General features: G+C 40.9%; 1 protein-coding gene across 1 annotated transcript in view; it reads right to left on the bottom strand.

Annotated features, from left to right (window-relative positions):
• Positions 1-25264, bottom strand: part of LOC103713564 (E3 ubiquitin-protein ligase UPL5-like) — a 35885-nt gene extending 10621 nt beyond the window's left edge. Inside the window, exons 1-2 of the mRNA XM_008800543.6 lie at positions 25210-25264; positions 3018-5110 (exon numbers count right to left, since the gene is read on the bottom strand). Of these exons, the coding sequence (XP_008798765.1) occupies positions 3018-4797 (1780 nt within the window). The 5' untranslated portion in view covers positions 4798-5110; positions 25210-25264. The remainder of the gene's footprint in view (positions 1-3017; positions 5111-25209) is intronic.
• Between the last annotated feature and the right edge of the window lie 858 nt (positions 25265-26122).

The following is a 26122-nucleotide window of genomic DNA, read 5'->3' as shown; positions in this document are numbered from 1 at the left end:
CTCGGGGAAAACCTCGACGGCAGCAGTTGAGGAGGATTCCCTCCTTGGTCTTTTCTTTTGAGGGGTCCCAATCTCCGCAACGATCAAGGTAGTAGCAGCCCAAGAGGATTCCCCCTCGGTTTTTTCTTATGAGGGCCCCCGACCTCTGCGTAACCTCTGCGACGGCAACCAAAGAAGACTCTGCCCTCTGCTTTAATTTTTGGGGAGCCTCATCTTTTTCGACCGTGGCCAGCCTCTTCTTCGCCTTCCTTTTCTTGCAAATCTGCGAGAGATCGAACTTTCATGATAGAAAGAACTACAAAACCGAAGACAGTCAAAAAAGAATACAACAAGGTGATAAAGGAAGAGCTCAAGAGGAGCTTACCCAGGGGGTCGGTCGGGCTCAGACCGACGTAAATAAGGGTCTCCTCGAATAGCATCTCCTGCAAGGCGGGAGCCTTGGATTGGGATCCCAAAAGCTTGTCCAAGGCCCTTTGATCATCACACCTGACAACCTTGGGGGTCGATTCAGGTCGGTCCGAGGCGCCCTCCACGCGGTTTCAAACCTTCACGGCTGCTCAGAGCGGACAAAAAAAACCTCCCTTTCCACCCATGAAAAGGAGGAGCACCTCGAATCAATTGGCAATCTTTCTTAGAAGAAAAATACAACCAGTCGTTGTCTCGGGAATGCTTTACAAAGGGAAGCACCCTTGAAAAAGGGAAGTCGAGGCCCGAATGTCCCAGAGAAGATAAAGGGACAGAAAGCCGACAAGGACCTGCTAGGAGTTCGGCACTAGTTGGGTCAGAACCAAGCTATAGGCCCTCCTCAGCTGAACAAAGAAAGGATAGAGAGGCAGCCTTAGCCCGACCCTTAGAGTTTCCTTATACAATCCAAGCAAAGGAGGAGGTCGAGTAACTCGGTCATTGGGACCGACGAGCTCAAAGACAAACTCGGCAATAATAAAATGTCGGGCTTGAACAAAGTCCATCTCCTCTTGTGTAAGGACGGACGCCTCCTGATCCGGGCCCGATTGGGCTCCAGACTCAACTAAAGGTAATGACTGCCGAGCCTAGGAAGGATGGCCCGACAACCAACTCCCCTCTTGGATGCTACCCTCACAGTCGTCCATAGTAGGGGAGATAAAGAAGGGTGAAAAGACAAAAGAACGAGAAGAAGACAAAAAAGGACGAAGAGGCAAAGAAGAAGGCAACAGGAGGGCCCAGAGGCTAAGGAGCAAAAATCCATCGGAAACAGAGAAGTGCGAAGGACGCCGGAGCTGGAAGTGAAGGGCTTCACCGGAGCACCAGCCGGGGGCCTAGACGTTCGAGCACTCGAGCGAAGGGACGAATGAAGCAAAAGGCAGATTGTGAAGGTTAGGAACGTCCTTATAAAGGAGCACGGACGGCCCCAATCGAAGCGTCGGTCCAACTGTCCGAGTAGATCGAGCCACGTGTCACCTAGGGGATGGCAGGGGCGAATCGCCGGATCACTGCATTAATGGAGTCTCGGGGTCGCCCCGCAATGATGATGTCTTGAGATGGCTCGGATTTGGCGACGCTTTGAGGAGACTAAGAGGCATGCTAAAGGCCCTTGACGAAGATATCGCTCTCCATTGCAGTAATCGCTCAACTTCCATCGCTCGAACTAGAGCATTGTTCGGCCTCGGAAGTGGGGGATAAGTGATGGAAAAAATACTGAACACCTCAACCTCGGGCCTGACCAACCTTCCCATCCTCGTACATAAACCGAGATGAACGACTTCAGCACCAATTGAGTCGCCAACCACGGAGAACAATCAATATGCGTCAACAAGAGCTGACAGCCTTAACATCCTACAGTCCTGACAATCCATGATCATGGTAGCTCCACGTCCCACGTCAGACTTGCATTGACTCTGCCCACATGGACCGACCCCTACATTGCGGCTGTACCACCAGTCGTTGTCTGGCGTTATTGCACATCATGTCAATCAAAGTAATAATAAAGCTAGCTCCCTTATATAAGAAAAACAACCCGGAGGACATGAGGGATGCAATACGCTATCTTTCTTACAGAGCTCTCTACTAAAATCTCTTTTTCATATTGTTATCTCGTTGTTCTGACTTAGGCATCGGAGGATCTCCCGTCAGAAATCCTCCAGCAAGTGGACTTCTTGCAGGCCACCCAGCGGAGGAGTCCAACACCCAATGCCTCAACCAGTCAGCTTAGCCTATCTCTAGCCAACCTCAGGGTCGTCCGAGCTGTGCTCTTACCTCAGTCCAGTTACGGCGGCAACAACTGCCACATCATTTGATCTGGAGATAGACAATTGTCAAATATTCAAAGGCGATACGACATGTATGGCATGCAACTTGATAGGATCCATCAAGCCTTGTTTGACAGTTATCCATCTCACGGTTAGATGATGCGGTGGCCATCAAAGATTATACAGCTCTTTGCGATGCAAAACATGCACCGCAGAGGATCCGAACTTGCAACTTGTTAACTTCTATCAAACCTCCCGGACTAAAATTAATGCATCTGTTCTAGATTTTGAGAATATTTATTCATTAGAATAATTCTACCTAAATCACTTCTAAAAGAAATCATTATTACATAATTGGTAGATTGATGATCAACAACCCTCAACGCTTTGAAAGACTAGGTGGCAAATGGGTACCAAGAGGCTGCATAACACCTAGGTGCTAGGTTTGTGCCTAGTGGATGCTTAGATGCCCATTCAATCCAAAAATAAAATAACTTCAAGAATCTAATAGATGTAAGGAGATATCTTAGAAAGGAAATAACAATTCAAGAAGTAGAAATCCAATATCAAAGAAGATGTAGCAAGTTGATTGGCAGTACCAACCAAGTGATGTTCAATACTGATTCATGAATGAATCCCATTCTCAATACCCAAACATGATGCGAAAACATTATTGCAGAGCCCAAGTTAGCAGGTCTTCTAAAATTGTGACAGCACTAAATGCTGTTGCCAATATGAGAACACAGCACACTAATATGGAAATAAAGGAGTGCACGAGAGGCATGAACTAACCAGGATTTGGAAAGAATCGTCGACGATCATTGGGGCATGGCAAGAATAGGACATTCTGTGGATTGAAAATTGCTTGGCATAATAAACAAAACCACTCTCTCAGAACACCAGGGCCTGTAGCCTCCTCGTTCTTGAATTCCAGGAAAAGCCCGCCATGCAGTGCCATGGGATCTGCTTGGTTGATGTACTCGAAAGATTCAGCCAGCAACTGCGACCTGTCAATAAGCATTTCATGCAGATCGTCCTCATCCTTCCATTCAGGGAGCAGCATCAGCACCAAATTCCTCCTCGCCTCAAAATCAGTCACATCCTTATACTTGAGAAACCAGCGAAGCTTATCGCTCCTCTTAGCATGTTTAAGCAGAAAGTTCACTGGAACTCGCCGCACCAAAAGAAGCGCATGGAGCAATTGCTGGGCATCCTCAAACATCTTGGCAAAGACATTTGCTATGGACAGAACAGCGACGATGTCGGGCCACATGGTCAGAAAGGACTCGCACTTCTCCAGCCCTTCCTGGTTTATACAGTCCTCCACCCTCTTCAGGCCCTGGTCGACCATCTTCAGGAGCTCTATGAACAGATGATGCAGCGAACCAATCCAATCCTCGTACTCCGGGTGCTTGCTGTTATACAAATGCCTCGCAATCGGCCCTTCCATGCCCATCCAGTCCTGGATCGCCCAGCGCATGGCAGCTAGGAAATTGGAGAGATCGTCGAGACCAGGCTGCTCGTTGAGCATGAAACCCGACAGCTCCGAGAGAACCAACTTAGTGAGCTCGCTGATGAAACCAAGCAGATCGAGGATTATATCGAGGGGCTTCATATGGGTCAAGTACCTCGCGCCCCCTGCTGCCTCCAGAAGCGAGGCCAGCGCGCTTCGGCACTGGGTGTACTGCGGGTCCTTCTTGCCGACCGTTCCGGAGAGGATCTTGCAGAACTTGAGAACGATCGGGGCGCACTGCACATGGATGTCCTCCGGGAGGAAGTCGGGGTTGGGATGGAGGAAGATCTTGATGGCGTTGGTGGCGACGAGGCGGTTGTCGTGGACCGGAGAGAGGTAAAGCTTGACGAGCGCGGAGGGGGCGCCGGACAAGGTGAAAACCTCGAGGTGGGCGGCCGCCTCCTCGCGGTTGGATTCGAAGATGTTGCAGGTGAGGACGAGGAAGCGCTTGATGAGGCCCTCGACGTTGGTCCTGGTGCCGTGGACGCGGTCGTTGCCGATGGAGTCGAGAGAGCAGATGGAGGCGATGAGGTCGTCAGCGATCTGCCAGGCCCTGGGGTACTTGGTGCTGCGGAGGCGGCCGGTGAGCTGGAGGCTGGCATCGTTCTCGACGGCGCAGGCGGCGAGGGTGGCCTCGCCCTGGAGCTGGCGGCCGCGGTACAGAAGACGCTGCTCCGAGGTGGGGATGCCGGTGATGGATTGGAGCTGGTCGATCACGGAGTCGACAGTGTCGTCCGGGCGGGCGTGGATCACGACCGTGTTCCGGGACATCAACCGAACGAAGAAATGAAGGGTCGAGGAGGAGGAAGAGGAAGGGTAAGGCCTAAGCTGAGAGGGATGATCGTCTCCGGCGGCGCAGGATGAGGAGGAGGAGCCGAGCTTGTGCATCTTTAGTAGGGGGAAGGAATCCTGGTCTTCGTCGGAGTCGGAGTCCGCGGCGGCGGCGGATGGGGAGGAGAGGGGAGCATAGTCGTCCAGCTTGCGCTTGCGGTGCTGGTCGAAGCGCTGGCGGAGGCGGGCGATGGCGGCGTAGAGCTCGCCGGAGCCGATGGAGGACATCGCCGGAAGGGACGCGATCACGGCGACGGAGGGAGGAGCCCTAAAATTTCATGCCGACAGAAATGGCAAGGACGGGGAGAGGAAGAGAAATTTTAGGGATTCTTTTCATTTCATTTGGGTACACAGAGATATATATATATATATATATATATAGAGAGAGAGAGAGAGAGAGAGAGAGAGAGAGAGAGAGAGAGGTGTCGCGGGAGGGGGGCTTCCGCCGTGCTGCCGCGGGGGCGGAGAAAAACAGGGTTCGTCTGAGAGCTCCCTTAGCGTCCGATCAACGCGTGGCGCTGCGTTGTGTGCTGCGTGAATACTGGCACGTGGAATGTACATGATGGTAAAAAAAAGCTGTCAGATTTTCTGATCTGATAGAAGATTATTTTAATATTTTTTCCAAAAATTCTACTTCATAATTAATTTTACAATAAAAAATTAGTTTTTTATTTTTTATTTTTACCATCGGACATAAGTGACTCCGACCCAACACAATTTCTTGTTCAAATTCTAATTTTGAATTCAGACCCAACCTAATATTTCTATTGAGTTAGATCGGATCGGATCCACCACTACATTTTTTCGGATCATTCGAGTCAAATCGGATCTACGTATAATTCAGACCCAATCAAAAAAAATTATAGATCTGCTTCAGATCCGAGTCTAGAACCGAGTCTGTCATGAAATTCAAAAGTTGAATTTTTAGTATTTTAAAATAAAAATTTAATAATTAGTAAGCTTTGCAGTTTTATGTGCTCTTTTGACATTCATTTGTACCGTACATATGGAAAATTGAGTTTTTTTGCCTCATGCATTGAATTTTTTTTATTTGATCGGTTAATGACTGCATTCCCTGGATTGTTTTACATGGCTGAGGTACCGATGCCATAAAATTTCAAGAAACAACAATAGTAATACTAAATATTTGTGGCATTTTTAAGAAAATGAAGTCGTGATACACGAAAGTTTCTTTATTTTTTGGGTCAATCTCTAGCCTTCAGGTTAAGTAATATGTTTGGTTTGGTCTGGCAACTTTGTGGGCTCGTTTTTTGAAGAAATCTCACTTATTTGGACGTAGAACTTTACTTGCCTTTTGTCTACAATTTGCCTTCCGTCTACAGTAAATGAACTTATTTATTTTTTTCTTTGATAGTTAGAATGCTTCTTCTGTCGGAAAAACAGAAATAAACCTTGTCTCCATAGTGCAGGCCTTGGTCCATTCTGTCTCTATATAAATCTTCTTGTTTAGACAATCTGCACAAGAGATTTAGTTTACAATCTAACAATTCTCAGGCAATCTTACTAGGTTGATAACCATTGAATGTTTTTGACTCTGGAGACATGAACCCTATGTAATTTCTAGCTCTTCTTGGCGCAGCCTTATACAGTTCTCTTTTTGCCTTCTCTTGGTTCCATACTATTTTGGCTCTATATTATTTTAGGTCCTACAGATCTTTCTCTCTTAGGTGGTTCTATTAAAAATTTCAAATAAGTTGGATTAGGTCAGATCTGAATTCAGCAAATCCAAATCCGACCTGAAAAATAGAACATGTCTAATTTTAGGATCCGACCAGACCCCACGAGTCCTCCAAAACAGATCGGATCGGATCAGGTCATGGGTCAACCCGACCTTTTGCCAGCCTTAATAACCATATTACCCTCTCTAAAACTATTTCAGACATTTTTCCTAAATATGCAGCTAAAATATTTATGGTGTTAATGTTTATGCTCAAATAGACTGAAAGCAAGTTTCGTGAGATATGAGAGGCTGTTACAGAAAAGAGCTGCCGTGTTTGGTGATATTGAGGTGGGGATCATAGGCAAGGACGACATTTTATGTAGAGAATAAGGAGCTAGGTTAAACAATGAGCCACCACTAGAGAGAAAGTTGGGAAGGAAGGTGGCCATGTTTACAAAGGAGCCAAAGTGGTGGAAGTGGAAAAGGGAGAGGCAAGTAGTGTTCTTATGGCTCGAGACTCAATAGAGGTAGATCGATAATGTGGGGCAAAAATATAAGATGATCAAAGTAGGAGGAGAAGAGATGGAAATTATGGTAAGTTTTATATGAGACTGATATGCATATATCGCCTATACTGATGCACGAATTGCGCATTTATAATATATAGGGATGCATATATATATATATATATATATATATATATATATATATATATATATATATATATATATATATATATATATATTGCATGTACCTTTCTGTTTTGCTCACCCTCTACTTACCAAAATAGATTAATACAAGTACCCATAGCATTAAGTTTTTCTTGGCTCCATGTACATTTAGTTAGCCCTAGGCATCGGATTCCAAGGCTTTTAAGAGGAGCTAGGGTTCAGGGAGTTGGAGTTGTCTAAGGTGGAGGAATTATGTGGTATTACAAGGTGAAGGCCTAGTCATGACATAGCATCCTCGTTGGATCCCCAGTCATCCATAAGAGGATGGAGATAGTAGCTGCTCCAGCTGACATTGCCACGGGAAAGAAGAAGAGAATGGAGTGTGGGATAGATGATAAGGAGATATGTTTTATCAAAGCACAAAAAAAAAAAAAAATTGATTGATACGGACTTCATTTTGTCAGTATTGAGTTAGCTCAGAAGCAAATTGCTTGCAGTAACTAAAATTTACACACAAATTTCATTTGTGGAGATTGAACTAGCTCCGGCTAAATGGCTGGGATAGATATTCCTTCTGAATGTTCATATATTTTATTTTCTGCTGCTCATGGATGTATGTATTCTAGATTGATATAATAAAATCTATTTTACCGGGGGGGTAAAAAACTAGCTAGCAAGGCACTCTATTTGGCAACTTAGAAACTTCATAGGTTGCTATTGCCTTAAATGGAAAAAAAGCCGGGTAAGAACATGGGTGAATATATCCTGCCCCAAAATGGGAACAGGATAAACATTTCCCATGTCCAACCTCCATGCAAGACTATTGAACTGAGTGATGATCGACGCATGACCCGTCCCAAGTCGCTTGTTAATTGGGCCAAGCCAAGAGTCAGCAAAGGCAAGACCAATTATCAGAAATGATCCAGACCCAGTCAGAAGCCACATGTGTTAATGGAGCAAGGGTGGAGGGGAATCGCCATCTTGGATTCCCTGAGGGACTTATTAGTTTATTAATAAAATATTTAATTAAAAATTTTGAGATTTTAAAATTTTATATTGGATATTTATCCAAACATAAATCTAGTTAAATATAAAATTTATCTTAGACTCTCAAATAACTTGTTTTCTAAATATATACTTCTCTTTCCTCCTGTAAAATTCTAGGGAAATTTTATGAACACGTCTCTAATTGTTTCTTACTTAATATCGATGCTTTCTCTTCTCACAAGACATCCGAACGAATGCTTCGCAAATGGACTCTTATCTCTTCATGGGACTTCGAAAATGAAGAGATGCATTCCCATGAAAAGATGCATATGATCTGATGGTGATCCTAAGAGACACAATCCTTGATGAATGGATGGATTATGTAAAGAAATGGATTAACGAAAGGATGTTTTAGTATCTAATCATACTCACCCTTTCATATCCATACATAGAAAAGAGATTGTACTTTTCATCCATTAGAATAACATCCCCACAACATCCCCTTTCCATCTGAATAATACGAAAATTAAAGAAGAGAATTGAGAGCACTAAGTGAGTGAACTCAAATGCACAGATTAAGCATTTGAGAAGAGAATTGTGCTTATATATAAAAGAATTGAGAGAGATTGCTTCAATCAAATTTGCTGATTTTCAATGTATCTAAATCTCGCTAGCAGTAGTAGCGAGTGCTCATCATGTCTCTAATGTAGCCCTGGACCCACCTAATTACAGTTGCCAAGTCTCCTTCCAGATGGATGCGCTCTATCCCAATCTGACCCGCGCATGGGTGATCCCTTCCCAAGCAGCTCTGAGCTCGGCTTCAAGAATAGAAATATCATAGAGTCGGCTCCCCCCTGCTGCGATTAGTCTGGAATCAGCATCTCTAATCACAAACCCGTACCTCCTCGACCTTCATCATCAAGCATACTCCCATCGAAGTTCACCTCGAGAAAACTCAGAAATGGAGGCTCCCAGAAGACGAGAATTATCCGAGTCGCTCCTAAAGCTGAGTGGGCCCCTCTAGATGTCCCTTGCAATCTCAAATCCTTCGACAGTCTAAGCCTAAGTAAACTCGTTTGCATGAATAATCATTCTAACGACCACGACCCTCAAACTTTGCCTCTATCTCTCAAAAATTCTAGCATTCCTGTCCAACCAAGTATGATAAACAACATAGGTAGCATTGACTCCCCCAGAGCCAATGATCGGTCTATTGATGGACTCCTTCAGGTAAGCAAGAAAAGTTGTAACTATGATTGGAGACTGCAAGAAACCCCAGTTGCCAGCCAGCTGTCGCACTTGGGCCGCTCTAGGATCGGAGACTGAATAACACGCGCTCAATGGTCTCCTCTTCGTCATGACACCAGTCACAAGTAGAGTGGAGCCTCACACCTCATCTACTCAGAACCCTCTTGGTTCGGTGGCAGCCCCACGCTACCTTTCATAAAAATAAAGCGACCCGAGGGTGAACATGGAGCCTCCAAAGCCAGCCGCCATCCATCAACCGAAGTGCCTCAACTCAATACAGCTACAAGCTTTGGTTCTTGATATGACCCAAAAAGTAATCAATCTTGATGACAAATTCCAACCTCCTAAGTGAAAATCTTTTGCCTTTATCATTAAAACATAAAAGATATTTGTCAACTATGAATGATTTAATTATTTCACTTCAAATAAAAAAAATAGAGAAAAGAATAAATTGTCCAATGATTTTCAATATAAGGTAAATTTGTCGGGAGACAAAAATAAAAAATTTAGAAAAGAAAAATATAATAAACTTAAGCCTCAATCAAAAGTTAACAAAAATAAAAATACAAGTAAAAGATGTTATATTTGTGGTAAACCCGAGCACTTTGCAAGAAATTACCGCTATCAGATGACTAAGCTCCTCAAGAGTTAGAAAGATCAGAACAGCCTACAGACAAATATGGTGGCCGCCGGATCCAATACACTTGAAGCCAATGAAAATTTGGTTTCAATAACTAAACCTTGAGATAAATTTGGCACATCAGTCCACTGATTGGTGGATTGATATTGGTGCCGATGTATATGTTTGTGTTGATAAATTCCTATTCTCCACTTATTAGGTCTCCGATGGAAACACCATGAAGATGGGGAATTCTATTGCTGCAAATGTTAGAGGTGAAGGAAGAGTAAATTTGATATTAACGTCTCACAAGACTCTTGCTCTTTACAACGTGCAGCATGTACTAAAAGTTAGAAAGAATCTCATTAGAAAGAATCTCATTAGTAGTTCTTTGCTCATAAGGAATAGCTATAAAACAATCTTTGAGTCAAATAAAGTAGTTGTAAGCAAAAATAGTAATTTTATTGGAAAGAGTTATGTATTTGATGGTCTATTCAAATTAAATGTCACAAAAGTTGAAAGCAATCAAATTAGTTATTCTTTTTTTATAATATTATATTTTTTAATTTGTGTCATGGACCATGGTAGACTTGATCATGTAAACTATAATACTATTAGGAGAATGAAGAATTTAAATTTAGTTCCTAAATATGATATAAATGCAAATGAAAAATGTGAGATATGTGTATAATCTAAGGAACCAAGAAAACCATTTAAAACAGTATATAGAGAAATTGAACTTTTAGAATTAACACATAGTGATGTTTGTGACTTAAACATTTTAACTAGAAATAGAAAAAGATACTTTATTGCTTACATAGATGATTTCTCTAAATATTGTTATGTGTTTCTTATTAGAACAAAAGATGAAGCTTTAAATAAATTTATGATTTATGAGAGTGAAGTTGAAAATCAACTTAATAAGAAAATTAAAATTCTTAGATTAGATAGAGGAGAAGAATGTACCTTAAATGAGCTTAATAGTTTTTGAAATCAATGTTATTGTCCAGGAAATTATACCACCTTATTTACCCCAATCTAATGAAGTAGCTGAAAGAAAAAATATAACTTTAATTGATATGGTTAATTTACTATTACTAATTCTGGCGTATCTTTTATTTTGTGGAGGGAAGCTCTTCTATCTGGATATTATATTCTTAGTAGAATTCTCCATAAAGTGTCTAACCTTATACCTTATAAAACGAGAAAAGATAGAAAACTTAATTTAAATTATCTTAAATTGAGGGTGCTTAGCCAAGGTTCAAATTCCCAAAACTAAGAAGAGAAAATTAGATCCTAAAACCATAGGTGGAGTATTTATAGGATATTTTCAAAATAGTCCTGTTTATAGAACTATGATCCTAAAATCAGAAATTCATAGAATTGATGTAAATACTGTAATGGAGTCCATAAATATATTTTCTTTGAAAATATTATGCCTTTTAAAGATAAAGTTAATAAATCTTTTAATTTTTCTAACCTACCTTTCTGGTAGCAATTCTAATATAGATGATATTAGTGAAAATACTAATTCTTCATATTTAGAAGAACCTATTAAAAGAAAAAGAAAAAGAATTGAAAAGAATTATGAAAATAATTTTTACATCTATTTGGTAGAAAATGATTCTAAGTGTTATAGTGATGCAGTTAATTTAGTAGACTCTATATTTTGAAAAGAAGCTATTAACAATAAAATAGAATCTTTAATAAATAATGGAACTTGGGTTTTTGTTGATCTACTTGAAGGATGCAAACCTATCAGCTATAAATGGATATTTAGAAACAAATTAAGGACAGATGGATCGGTAAGTAAGTTTAAAGCAAGATTAGTTACTAAAGGTTTTACCCAAAGAAAAGGTTTTGATTATTTTGATACCTATTCGCCAGTTACTAAAATTACATCTATTAGGAGTTTAATTGCTTTAGCTTCTATTTTTAAACTTGAATTTCACCAAATGGATGTCAAAACAGCATTCCTTAATGGTGATCTTAAAGAAAAAATCTATATAAAATAACCAGAAGGCTTTATAGTGTCTAGACAAGAACATAAAGTGTATAAACTACTTAAATCCTTGTGTGGGCTAAAACAAGCACCAAAACAGTGGCATGAGAAGTTTGATCCAATAGTTCAACCTTATGGCTTCTCTATAAGTGGGGCTGATAAATATGTCTATACTAAGGTAAATTATGGTTCATATGTTATTATCCTTCTCCATGTTGATGATATTTTAACTTTTGGAGCCAACATAAAAATCATTAATGATAGTAAATCTTTCTTATCTAGTAATTTTGATATGAAGGATCTAGGTTCAGTTGATGTAATCTTAAGAATTAAATTGATAAGATCACCACAAAGTTTTAGACAATCATACGCTATAGAGAAAATGTTAAAAAAAATTGATAAGTTTAATTATAAACACTTGAGTAGACCTCATGACAATAGTGTAAAATTGAGTAAAAATAGGGGTAAGCGAATGGCACAATTAAAGTACTCACAAATTATTGGTTCATGGATGTATGTTATGAATTTGCATTAGACCAGATATTGCTCATGTTGTATGAACACTTAATAGATTTACTAGTTCTCCTAATGCACAATACTGGAAAGCACTTGATAGAGTGCCTAGATATTTAAAAAGCACTTTATTTTATAATATTCATTATATTGGTTATCCCATTATATTAGAAGGATACAGTAATGCAAATTGAATAGCTGATTCAAAGAACTCAAAGTCCACTACTGGATATGTATTTACACTCGGTAGAGATGCTATAGCTTGGAAATCAGTCAAGCAAACTTGTATCTCAAGATCCCCTATGGAAGGTAAGATGATTGCATTTAATAGTACTGGTCAACATGTAGAATAGTTTAAAAGTCTATCAACAAATATTCCTCTTATGCAAAAGCCAATTCTTGTTGTATCCATACATTGTGATAATCAAGCGGCTATAGCTAAAGCTAAACAAAAATACTCCAATGAACCTAAGAGGCACATACGCTTGAGACTAAAGATATTAAGGTACCCCAAAAAATATGGAGTAATAGTATTGAACTATATAAGATCTGCTAAGAGTATTGTAGATCCACTAACTAACGAACTTACGAGAAGGCAAGTTATAGAATTAACGAAGAAAATGGGACTGAAATCCACTAATTGATCATCCAACAATGGCAACCCAACCTTACTGACTAGAGATCCCAAAAAAAGGTTCAATAAGTACTAACAAGTTATTTTAGGATGATAGAAGGACTATTTAATTCGGATATAATTATTTGATAGTCCCATTCTGGTAAAAGCGCTTTTTATTACAACGGTATGAGGAAGGATAATTATCCTTAATAGGTCCATAGCTAATTGTGTTGCGTGTCCATCCGTTGCAAACATCCTTGAAGGACTCACCTACATGAGTATAGTTGTGGGGCTGCAACCTATGGGATGGGCTATCTCCTGAGCACTCATGAAACCAAAATACTAAAGCAAGGTCGAAAAGTGTTAACCTGAATAGGTCCGACAAAAGCAAAGATTCAAACCCACAAGGTACATTTACCTATTGCATAGTATTCTTAATTCAGATGCATTTTGTATGTGTTATATGATTTTCAAAATTTTGAATCATGTGGGGGATTGTTGGTTTATTAAAAAATATTTAATTCAAAATTTTTAGATTTTAGAATTTCACATGGGATATTTATCCAAACATTGATAGGTCCCAACCAGAGATGGAGTCGAACGGAAGAAGAGAAAGAATTGGTAGATTACAGTGGTGAAAGCGAACCATTGTACATTCAAATGAAATAACTCTCTTTGGGTGAGAGAAAACCCATGCAAGGTAAATGCTCTACTTCATGTCCCCCAATCCCAAGATAGTTCACTCCATTAAATACTTCCTCCCCGTCCCCATGAGAGATCCGGGCCATCACTTATCAACTCCTCGCCATCACTCATCCACTCCCTCGTCCACGCCCCCCCGTGCTTCGGAATCCATCTCCTCTCCTCGTCCCACGTCCACGACGTCGTGCCAAACCTGCATACATGGCGTCAAACCGCTTTCCACGTTCACGGCTTTGTGCCAAGTCTGCGTGCATGGCTTCTGTTCCCAGTTCCGAGTGTCTCCTGCTTTCTCCGTCATCGCGGCAACCAAACTATTCTTCCTCCTGCTCCCATCTTCCTTTCCACGTGCTTGCCTCATCGCTGAACTACCCTCTGCTCCCCACGGTTCTGACGTGGCAGCTGTTGTGCATGGGATATGGTTTAGAGACATCAGATAGCGTAGGTTCGGCTTTCGGGCTCATCAGGGTCGAAGCACCCATCATCCCTCCCTCCTTCAGCCAAAATCTTGTCCATAAGGTTTGCTTTCCAACGATAATCTTTGATGGCTGCTGGCTCCATTGCCATGATGGTCGACTTCGCCCCTGCTGGGTCCTTCTACATCCTCCACGCGATATGCTTCTATCAGACAGGTTTGTGGAGTCTTGCACGGATGCCCTGGAGTGAACTTCTCGTTGCATTTGAAGCAGAGTCCTCATTCCCGTTGTTGCTGCATATCCTCCCATGATATGTGTCGGATCGGTGTTGGAGCGGAAAGCTGCAATGCAGGAGTAGACGGGTTCAGAAGTCCACCGCTATGGGCTGCTTTTCGTTTTTCCTCCAGCCTCTCCTCCCACATTCGAGCAATTGTAATTGCTTCTCACAAGAAATGGGATCGTCTCATGCGTACCTCCTTCGCGATCTCTTTCTTGAGTCCTCCAACGAAAGTGCCAAGGAGCGCGTCCTGTATCCAGCCCCGGACTCGGTTAGCAAACTTCTCAAACTCCTATTGTTCCTCCCTCACCGAGCTTTGTTGTTGAATATGGAAAAGCTTTTTGTTGAAGTTTACATACTCGTTGGGGCCGAACCGGGCTAACAATTCTTGCTCGAACACCTTCCAAGTAATGAGTGCTCCTTCATCGTGGTATGTCTGTCGTAACCACTGCCACCAGTGGCTGGCTTCCTCATCCAGATAGAATGAGGCGGTGGTTATCTGTCGATTGGCCAAGACTCCTTGGCTTTCGAAATACTACTCAGCACGATCCAGCCAAACAATGGGATCATCCTCGATGAACCGTGGAAAGTCCATTCTTGGATGACGTTGGCCCCCAAGAACTCCTCCAGTCGCCCGAGTCCTACCCCCTGGTGCAGTTGGTAGTCGTGACGGCTGCTCGAACGACGGTTGTGGCTGCACGGTGATCTGGAGATGTTGGATAGCCTCCAAGACCTTCGTGAGCCGCCCATCCACCCATTTCTCCAAGCCACGCAACTCCTCCTGTAGGGTGCTTAGCTCAGCTTTCATTCGCTCGATCCTCTCCTTGTTCATCATGGCTCTAATACCAGTTGATAGATCCCAACCAGAGATAGAGTCGAACGAAAGAAGAAAAAGAATTGGTAAACTACAGCAGTGAAAGCGAACCACTGTACATTCAAATGAAATAACTCTCTTTGGGTGAGAGAAAACCCATGCAAGGTAAATGCTCTACTTTACGTCCCCCAATCCCAAGAGAGTTCACTCCATTAAATACTTCTTCCCCCTCCCCATGAGAGACCCGGGCCATCACTTATCAACTCCTCGCCATCACTCATCCACTCCCTCGTCCATGCCCCCCCATGCTTCAGAATACATCTCCTCTCCTCGTCTCACGTCCATGACGTCGTGCGGAACCTGCGTGCATGGCGTCGAACCGCTTCCCACGTCCACGGCTTTGTGCCAAGTCTACGTGCATTGCTTCCGCTCCCAGTTTCGAGCATCTTCTACTTCCTCCTTGTCACGGCAACCGAATTATTCTTCCTTCCGCTCCCATCGCGACCCTCTTCCTTTCCACGTGCTTGCCTCGTCGCCGAACTGCCCTCCGCTCCCCACGGTTCCGACGTGGTGGCTGTCGTGCATAGGATATGGTTCAGAGACATCAAATAGCATGGGTTCAGCTTCCAGGCTCGTCAGGGTCTGGAGCATCCATCAAACATAAACCTAGTTAAATATAAAAACTTATCTTAGACTCCCAAAAAACTTAATTTTCCTAATAGATAAGATTTAGTTTTTTATCTTTATTTCTCTTTCCTCACTTAAAATTTTATGAGAATTCTAAGAATACATCACTAATTGTTTCTCACAAGATATCCCAAATGGATGCTTCGCAAATAGACACTTATCTCTTCAGGAGACTTCTGTAAATGAAGAGATGGATCCTCACGAAAAGATGCATCTGATCTAATGGTGATCCCAAGAGACAACCTTTGATGAATGGATAGATTGTGTGAAGAGATGCACTCAGCGAAAAGATGCTTAAGCATCTAATTTATACTCATCATTTCACATTTCACCCTTTCACATTTATAAATAGGATAGGGATCGTACTTTCTATCCATCATAATAACATCTCCTTCTATCTAAATAATACCAAAAATTAGAGAAGAGAAGTGAAAATACTAAGTGAGTGAACTCAAATATACCTATTAAGCATTTGAAAAGAAGATTGTGTCCACATATAAGAAAATTGAAATAGATTGATTTGATCATATTTGCTAATTTTTAATGCATTTGGATCTAGTTAGTTCGGATTTGAATTTGATTCTCTTTTTTCAGAGTACACTTCAAGAAGAACACGAAATAATTTGTTGTATCTTGGAAGTAAACCACTATCAACTATTTGCATCTGGGCAGAATGAATTCTTCTTTAAAAGAAGTGCTTTTCATAACGTGCCTCGAACCAGATAACATTAAAACTTAATTTAGTTATTTAGTATGTGCAAAAAACAATTAATTAAATACTAAAGATAAAACAATAAAATTGGGTAAAAAAATTATAACGTTTTAGCTAATAGATTGTCCAACAGTACAAACAAGAGGCAATTACATATGTCAACTATAAATTCTTGAGATCGCAATTCAATGATTTCCATGTTTCCTTCTCTAGCCAAGATACCACCCTTTGAAAACCTTTAAGTCTTATTTAGCTTCAGACGCCTACAGCCAATAAAATGTTATCCACAGCCACATGGTTCCAATCGGCAAGCCAGGATTCACAATCCCCCTTCTTCCTTCGGAGATGGTGGAAAAGAAAGAGAATTTAAAAAGAACTAAAAGAATATATTGATTAAGAGAAGCCACCAGATAGTCTTTATCTCCCTACTCCCCTGTGACCACAAAATATAAAGGAATATGATTGAAGGCACGGGCAAATCGGCAAGTTGTTATTGGGATTTGTTTTTACTTAAAAAAATCACGCTACTGTTCAAAAATATGGTGAGATTGGAAGGCCTCCCCCGACCATGACTTTGTATTGTCCAAGTCCTGATCTATAGCGCATGCCACTATCCACATACTTTCTATGTCTGGAAAATTACACCAAACAAATTGCCACATAAAACATAACACTCATGTCTTTTAAAAGCTGATTATTGACTTACTCCAAAAAAAAGCTGATTATTTTTATATTTAAAAAGAGTAAAATATTTTAAGCCCTCCCCTTTTTCTTGTAGATCCATATCCATTGATAGAACCTCCGTAAAATCTATAACGAAAGGGGCATCAAGGATTCTATAAGTGTTTTCATGCACGAATGCCAAACAAAATGAATGGAAACTTATAGGTTTTCTCGATAAATCCATCTTTTACTAAAACAAAAACTCATGTTTTTCAGGCTAACCATACCCCAAAACATTCTAATATATATGTAAACAACCATCCACCAAAGATAATACCTAGAGAACGTACAAGCTGGTACTATACATATATATGATCTTGCTTCCAATTATATATTTTCCCAAAGCCATCAACCATCTTAGGCAGGATACTAAACAAAAATAGCGTAGCGCATGCCGTCACGTACCATGAGTTCGTTCATGTCAGAGACCACGCCAAGCTCAGGCCCGTCATCGGTCCGACCCATCATGCAGGGGACGAGTTCCAGCGCTTTCCGCACGATTTCGAGCATGGTTGAAAGGCTATACCGACCCCCGTGACCGTGGCCCTGGTCGACTCCCTCGAGGGAGCTCTCATCGGCGACGCGAGCACTCGTTTTCAGCCCAAGCAGGCTTTGGCTCACGGCGGACAGGAATCGGCACATGGTGGCCAGGGTTGGAGGGCTTGGAGGGGGGCGCGGTTGCGGTTGAGGCGGCCTCCTCACCACCTTTCTGATTTTTTCTTTTCTTTGTGAGTTGGTGATGGCATAGTGGAGGTGGTGGGGGACTGTTTTATTGGCCCGAAGGAGTTGGAATTAGGATGAAAAACAGCTTAAATGCTTTGCTCGTGCTCGTGCTCGTGCATGTGGGGTCCTGTTCATCTACCGGACCAGGCATTGATATGGTAAGATCTTATTATGGTGCAATGTAGGGCCCACGTTAGAGATACCATTATATTTGCCGTGGATATTTTAGATGTATCCATACGTCAATTTACAGACCTGCATGAAATCTCTTCTTTACAGATCTGCATGAGATCTCTTAAATGTTTCTGAGACAACGATTTTTTATCAACAAAAAAAAAAAAGGACTCATATCTATAGAAGTCCAATTAAATTGTGTTCCGCTAATGAACCACTAAAATAATTAAAGAGCGACTATTTTGGTCAAAAAAATCTAAAAAAAAGCAGCTCTAAATCAATTGCATAATGCACTTAAGTTAATTCAAGAAAAGATACTATCATACAAAATAGTCTATAGGCTCGAGAATGGTTAAGTAATGAAGGATACGTGTTTAAAATGTGATATTCTATATGATTTGCATCTTAGCTATCACGACAAATATATCCCTCCAAAAAACAAGCAAGCAAGAAAGCAAGCTCGTTCTTGACTCTTGCCTTACGGGCTCGTTTGGTTCGCGGAAAGCATTTTCCCTCATAAGCATATGATTCCTGTGAACCAAATTCCTAAAAAAAAGATGCCTAGAAAAGTACTTTTGGCATGTTTGGTTGACCATGTGAAAGTGACAAATTTCCAAAGTGCTTATGTTTGGTTGGCCATCCACTTTTTTGGAAATGTTATGTATAATTCCTGTTATGCCCTTAATAAAAATTAGATCTTTAATGCCTCTTTAATGTCTCTTTAATGCTTCTTTAATGCTGAAGGACCTTTTTGAAAAAAAATAAAAATAAAATGATTCTCGTCTCATGGAAAACTAACTTTTTCATGTTTCTCATGGAAAAGACTTTCTCATGAAATGTAGGAATCATATTTCCATGAGAATACAATTTTCTTATCTCTCTTCTTTGAAAACTCCAACCAAACAAGAGGCATCTCATTACTTTCTCATTGACCACACTTTTCCCCCTTCTTTTCCCACGAACCAAACGAGCCGTAGGCACTATTGGCCCTCACTTGGATCCTTGAACTAGCAAAACCTAAGCTCTATAAATTCTAGAAGAGTTTGGTTGGAAGCCTAGGCTCAAGGCTAGATGGCCTAAGGGGTACGGATGGTTCGCCTCCCTCAGAGGTCAAATTATTAGACGGACAAGGTCGAGGGGACTGTTCCAATAATCGCTGGCCCCATTACCCCCTTCTATTTAAACAATTCAAGATCAAATGAGTATCTACCGTCCACGTGTACAGGGGCTTAGCTAGTAGTGCGGCGGATAAAGGGAAAAATGGAGGGATGAGCGGGATCATATTTGTGTTACTTCAGGACGGAAAAGTTTTGCAATTCTATTATGCGGGTGACAGATCTACTTACGGATTTGTCGTTGACCAAGTGGCCGTGAATAGGCCCCACGCAGAGCGAACCGATGTTTCCAAGGACAAGGTTGCGAGGGAAGGAGAGGAAAGAAACATGTGGTTCCAAGGCCTGCACGCCGTCTTGGAGAAGTACGATTGACCGCCAAAGGAGAAAGCATCTTTCGTTATCAACTTTCCATCTGCCACCCGAAAAAAAAAAAACACGCACAACCTTTCTATCTGATTCTGGTTTTTAATTTTCAACATCTTGAGAATATGGTATGGACGTCCCGCAAAGACTCAAAATCATGCCACTTTAAAGAGATGCGCGTGATCATATTAGGAAGTAGAGATGCCAGTGGGTCGAGCAAACTTGAATCCACCCTGTCTTTGTAACTGACTTGAGACTCTGATCCATGCAAAAGTTTGCGTTACTTTGATGTGAGTTCCAAATAAGAGCAAACACTCAATTAAGTTGGGATTGGGCTTGTCTAAATTCTTTTGGAATCAAATTGAGCCAGCTATCAGTGGAATGAGTCAAAAACATGAATCCAAATCCTGATGCCGACGGTGATCAAATTAATGTTAGGTAAGAGTAGGAACTAGTTCCATACCTTCTGCACCTCTAGGTAAAAAAGGATTTCAAAAAACTTATGCTGCAATGAGGATATATTTCGTCTTACAATTTTTCTTGCCCTCTTTCTACCAAGAAATGCTAAATAAACCCAATCTACAAATCATCCACTCATGCACCCATTGGCTGCACAAATTCTAATATTTAAAAAACAGAATGAAGAAAATGTCATCCCTCACAGTTTTATGTGTATGTATATATTGAGAACATGGTGAAATAGTCAACTAAATCATAATTACATATAGCACTCTAAACACAAGCGAGAAACAACAAGAAATGGTTTATGATTGATAGAAAAATAAGAATTTTCACTAGTTACAGAAGTTATTCATGATGCATTAAAGTTGCAAGATGGCTACCTTCAATCATACACGCATCCCAAGATGCAGAAATCTTAGGCACGCCAAACTAATTAAACCTTGCCAAGGACATCAACATGAACCGCATATAGTTGAAAGTCTTTTTTTTCTTTTTGATGATAAGGGAGGCTACACGCCATCCGGTTTTATTTATCACAGAAAGAGAAATATGTACTAAGTAGTATATGCACGGAGAAATGGTAGCAGTAGGTCATAAGTAATTCATGTTTTGTTTGTGAGCAATTCGTGAGTCTTGGTCGTTCACATGTTTAATTGTTCATCCGAGAATGATTAATGAATTTTCTTTGCTGCAACCCAAAGAATATTGTAACCGCGAGTAGTGCCCAACTAATGTACTCTCTACTTTTTCAAGTTCATTGCTTTGCTATCCTTTTCCACCATTTCCTCGATTCCTATTCCCTGTTCACTAAAGTTACCATCCTTTTGGAGTTTATTGGACAAAGTTTCTCCTACCAAGTTGAATATAGGTTCCCGTTCGTTGATATATAATAGGCTCAACCAGGTACTCTTTTCCTAAAGTTAACCCCACTCCCAATTTCATGAGAGCTAGTTGTTACAATACCAACTCTGAACAAATTTAGGAGGAAAAATTCAGCACCTAGAGGAACACAAATATAATAATTTAATAGCTCTGATTAAAAAATCTCAAGAAAAGTAGAAAGCAACCGGCACCATTTTTCTTCCATTTACTTAGAATCATGCTTTCAATTCGTTCAAAACAACCCCAACTCAAGAGAGTACGTTAAGAATGAGATGGTCATCTTTGCAACTTTGGGCTGGTGGGTTGAGGGTCATTTCAGTCCCTGGGAACTATAAATTTCCAGTGAAGTAGCACAGTAGATGACACATGGATGTTTGCTCATTTGGTGCACTATATGAGGCTTGTATTCGTATCCCTTGTCTGTGTCTCTATAATAATTTAAATTTTATATAGAAGTTCTAGAGAAATCGGGCTTATAATTAATCAATAATGTATGCCATGCAGAACCGACGCGAGTAGTAAATATTAGGCTCGTGTTAGGAGACTAATTGTATGACCACAAAATTCCGGTAATCCAGCTTTAATAACTTAATGTTAATCTAAGCAACCAAGCGAATCAGGTCAGGTCATCAAATTGGATATCCAATCATAAAGAAAATCTCAATTTGCATATATTTTTGGTGATTTGTCATATACTACATGTAGTCCTCTCTAATACCCCAAAACTGCCCCAATACGTGAAGGGTTTGGGTCGTATCTTTCGCATCTTCTTTCACAAATCTACCGTTGGATTATATAGTGCACATATCTCAAAGCACTCAAATCTCTTCCAGCTGCCTTGAAGTGGCTATTGCACCTAATGGTTGGCATTGCAAAAGAAGGTGAATCATTCTTTTGTGTGAAAGGTACAACCCAAACCCAAACCGGAGATAAAGTTGGATTGAAGTCTGGGTCTTAACGACCACCAAAAGACATCACCACCAGGCTGAGCCAACACCTTCATTGAATTAAAAAAATAGAAGAAAAAAAACAGAAGGAAAAACAGGTATGGATGGAATGGCTAAGGCATGTTCTGCTCCAAATAAATATTCAAGATACTTACTACTTCCTACTTATAGAGCTATGAGAAACGACTAGAGAAGAATGGGGAAAAAAGGTTTTTAGCCGTAAGTTCCGTCCACAATCTCCTCAGGGCTCCATCTTTGCTGCTCATTTTGCTTGTGTGGCAGATAAACGCATGTATGTTGCAACAATAAGGTATAGATTTTTTTATAAAAAAAGAAAGTTAAGAGACCAATAGTAAAAGCTTAAACAAGTTTCCCATTGTTTTCACTAACATATTTATGACTTATCTTTTAAAGCAAAATGGAGAATAAAATCATCTCACATTTTATTGATAAATGAAATGAGAATGGAGAAAGAAGGAGAGAGGACGAAGAAGGGAGAGAGAAGACCCAAAGCAACAACTTCTACACAACCTTCCTAAACCAATTAGAAAATCTGCACAAGGCCACCAAGAGATATTTCTCAAAAAAGAAAATACAATTAAAAAAAACCACCAGGAAATATATCCCAGTCTGGTCCTATCACACCTCACCCCTAGGTAAACAAATAGACTTAGGATTGTTTAGTAATTCGGGAGGATTTGGGTTGAATTTTTCTGTTGGATTCATGGACTAGGAAGTTTATTTGAGCATGACCTATGCTAACCCAACACTTTCCAACCCGTGGTAAAAAGAAAAAAAAAGACCTCCATGAATCTTTTTTCCTTCTGAGCTTACGGGAGCTCTTAGAAAATGTAGGCTAGGCAGGCCAATAGGCATCATTCTTGCAGGAATATCCAAACATGCCCTTAAACTTTTCCAACACTATTTCTCCAATCAAATATCAACGAGTTAAGATTTCCCAGCACCATCATAGCTAAATACTCCTTTTGTAGTAAAATTCAAGTATTTCTCTCCAACCAAACCACTCAACAGATTGCAGCAATAGCATTATCCCATTCAGCTCTAATATTTGAGGCTGCTCTTCTTTCTCTTGCCACAAAGACACATATTTCAAATGCATCCATTTCATCCAAATAAAACATTTTAGAAAAGATGATCTACCATTTCTTATTAAAAGTCTGTCAGGATTAGTATTAACTTTCACAAAAGGTCAATAATTTGCTTGAACCAAGGTACGGCGAACCAGTACTGATCGGCGTACTGGTGAAAACCGATACCAAACCAGTTTAGACAGTTTCTGCGCACGGGCGCGCACCCGCAAAGTTCCCAGCGCGCTCGCGTACGCGGGCGAGTTTCGCTTCCCCCGCGCGCGGGCACGCTTCCTCGTTTACCCGCGCGGGCGCCTTTGTAGGTGCGCTGCCCAAAGCGGGGGACGCATTGCCCAAATCACGGTCGCGTTTCTCCATGCGCGGGTGCCTTTGCAGGCACGTTTTTCCATGAGTAGGCGTGCGGGTACGCAAGCATACTGCCTCGCGCGCCCGCGTATCGGCGCAAACCAGTCCGATTCGCACCAATAACAGGTTTGTACCTTTGCGCACCGGTGCGCACCGGTACACAACTGGTACCGCTCGGTTTCGACCCTTTCGGAGCCGGAACTATTTTTCACGGTTGTACCAAACCGGTCCGGTACGGGTCGAACCAGCCGGTACGGGCCGATTCAGCATACCATGGCTTGAACATGTGTGAAGATTCTGCAAATACCATTAAATGGTTCACTTACCTTGGCATGCCTCTTTGTAACAAAGAGGTTCCAAAGAAGTGTTGGCATTGAAAATGGAATCTAGATTGATTTCATGGAAGGAAAATTTCTATCTTTGGGAGGGTGTTTCACTTAAAGTAAATGCTGTGTTGCCTACCTTACCAACCTACTTAATATTTGTGTTCAAACTAGCAGTATGGGCGAGGAAAGGATTGATAAATTACGAAGATCTTTCTTATGGAAAGAGAGCGAGAAGGTCAGCGGGTTTCATTCTCTAGTGAGCTGGCCGAATGTATAGATATAAAGAAAAAAGGAGGATTGGGGATCAAGGACATTAGAAATCTGAATAGCTCTTTCTTAGCTAAATAGGCTCGGAAATAGTTGAAACCTGGGTTGACTGAGAGATAGAAAGACTTGATCCAATCAACATACCACCGTAAAAAGAGGCTGGGTATAAGAACAAGACATCCCACTCGGAATCAATCTTATCTATGGAGGGATAGCTCAAAGGATTTTCTTCCATTTTGGACTTGTACAGAATTCGGATTGCGTAATGGCAACAACATAAGGTTTTGGGAGGATACTTGATAGGATGAGATACTGCTCCTCTCTTCTCATAGAACCCTACCTAAAAGCAGTGAAACAAACATTTCGGTGGGCCTCACAGAGGAGCTGGAGAAAGAGCGACTGGAAGATTGAGTTTGATGGGCCTCTATGAAAGCGAGGAATTAGAAGAGCTCCTTATTCATCTCGCTCCGATTCAACGTTTTAGAGTCGCAGATATATCGGTGTGGAAACTCTTTAACTTTTGTTTTAAAAAAAAATCCGTTAGTTCCTCTATTATTATTATCTTAACAATGGAGGACTTCTATATCCCTTCTATATCAGATGCCTCGGAGAAGGTGAAAGTGTTCATGTGATGAAAAATAGGATTCAAACTAAATATGGCAAACTAAATACATGCTCCAAGATGTACTAACCGTACCGGCTCATAAATATGGCAAATCTTGAAAGACAATAAGCAGAATATTTGGTTGTGATTCAAATAATTCGGTCGCCCACCGTAACTCGCCCAAATCAAGCATGAGAAGCAACAAAAGAGAGAGAGAGAGAGAGAGAGAGAGAGAGAGAGAGAGAGAGAGAGATTGAAGAATCTCGGAAAATAACACAAAAAGATTAATGTTTATCAAAAATACCTTGATATCCTCCGAAACTCATTCACATTCAAAACGATCTGAACTAACCAACAAGAGAAACGGCACCAAAAACATGAGAAATAAATAAAACTAGCAAAGGATCAAAGATCTTAGAGAGATAAATGAAAAGTTCAATTCTAACCGAAGGAATTCCACATTCCCTGTAATTCATCCAAAAACAAACGGTCTAGGCTAAAGAACCAAAGAGTAAACCCTAAAACAAGAAAGAAAAATCAAGAAAAATCAAGAACATGTTCCTCGGAAGCGCCATTATCGAGCTCATAAAGAGAGAAGAAAGAGTATCCCAAGAAAGACGGGAAAAAAAAGATGGCGAAAGATAGTGGAGGCACTTACCAAGAGGCTTCTCTTTCTCTTTCGCTTGCTCATTGTCTCGCTCCCTCGGCTGCGGTTACCGAAATCAGAGCCATGGAAGGGTCCTATTTAGAGAGGCGATGAAGTCGGTGGGTCTTTCGGATCCGTGTAATCCCAGCTGCCCATCGGACGACGCGTGTATCGCATCGCGCGTATAACGTTCATTTTGCTGCCGTTAGGAACTCTTTGTTTTTTTTTTTTTTTTTTAAAACAAATATTTCATATAATACATATATGAATACACTCAATCAAGCTAGAAAATAAAACATCACAGAGTGCTCAGGCAGCTCTCCCTCTCTATTAATGGATAAATATAATCTCCTCCGTCTGCTCATGGAGTCACGTACAGTGAATCACTTTAGCTGGGTGTAACGTTGTATACCAGCGGACGCAATTTCATCCTCTCCACGCCATGTACAAGTTGCCAAACCCCAAATTTTTGAAGGACAACTAACTTTTATTTTTACATTAAAATAATAAAATATATTTATTTTTAAATTATTTATAGCTATTTTTACTTAATATTATTCTTCCTCCTCTCTCTCATTTTCTTGTAATTCTAGTTCAAGCACCCATTCCAATTCAAATATCCCGATCCGTATAAAGATTAATCAGATGGGTTTAAATATCTGACAATTTTATTATTTATTGATGAGATTGGAAATTTTTGGATTAATTAGAATTGAGATAGATCCAGATAGTCGATTTTTTGTAGGCATCCTATCCATCGTCATTTCAAATTCTTAGATAGGTACCATACTAATGGATTGGGCATTGGCTGGGTATACCTATCCCGTGAACCAAAATTTGATTGTGCCTGGATTTTAGCATGGACTATGAAAATTTTGGAATATTGGGATAAAGTTCATTGCATGATTTTCTTTGTTAATTTTAA

Source organism: Phoenix dactylifera, chromosome 2 (assembly GCF_051530095.1).
Source record: "Phoenix dactylifera cultivar Ajwa chromosome 2, Ajwa_hap1_PhDact_Kaust_v1.1, whole genome shotgun sequence".
Classification (NCBI taxonomy): domain Eukaryota; kingdom Viridiplantae; phylum Streptophyta; class Magnoliopsida; order Arecales; family Arecaceae; genus Phoenix; species Phoenix dactylifera.
The sequence above is the reverse complement of the archived record's forward strand: the minus strand, read 5'-3'. Positions and strand labels throughout refer to the sequence as shown.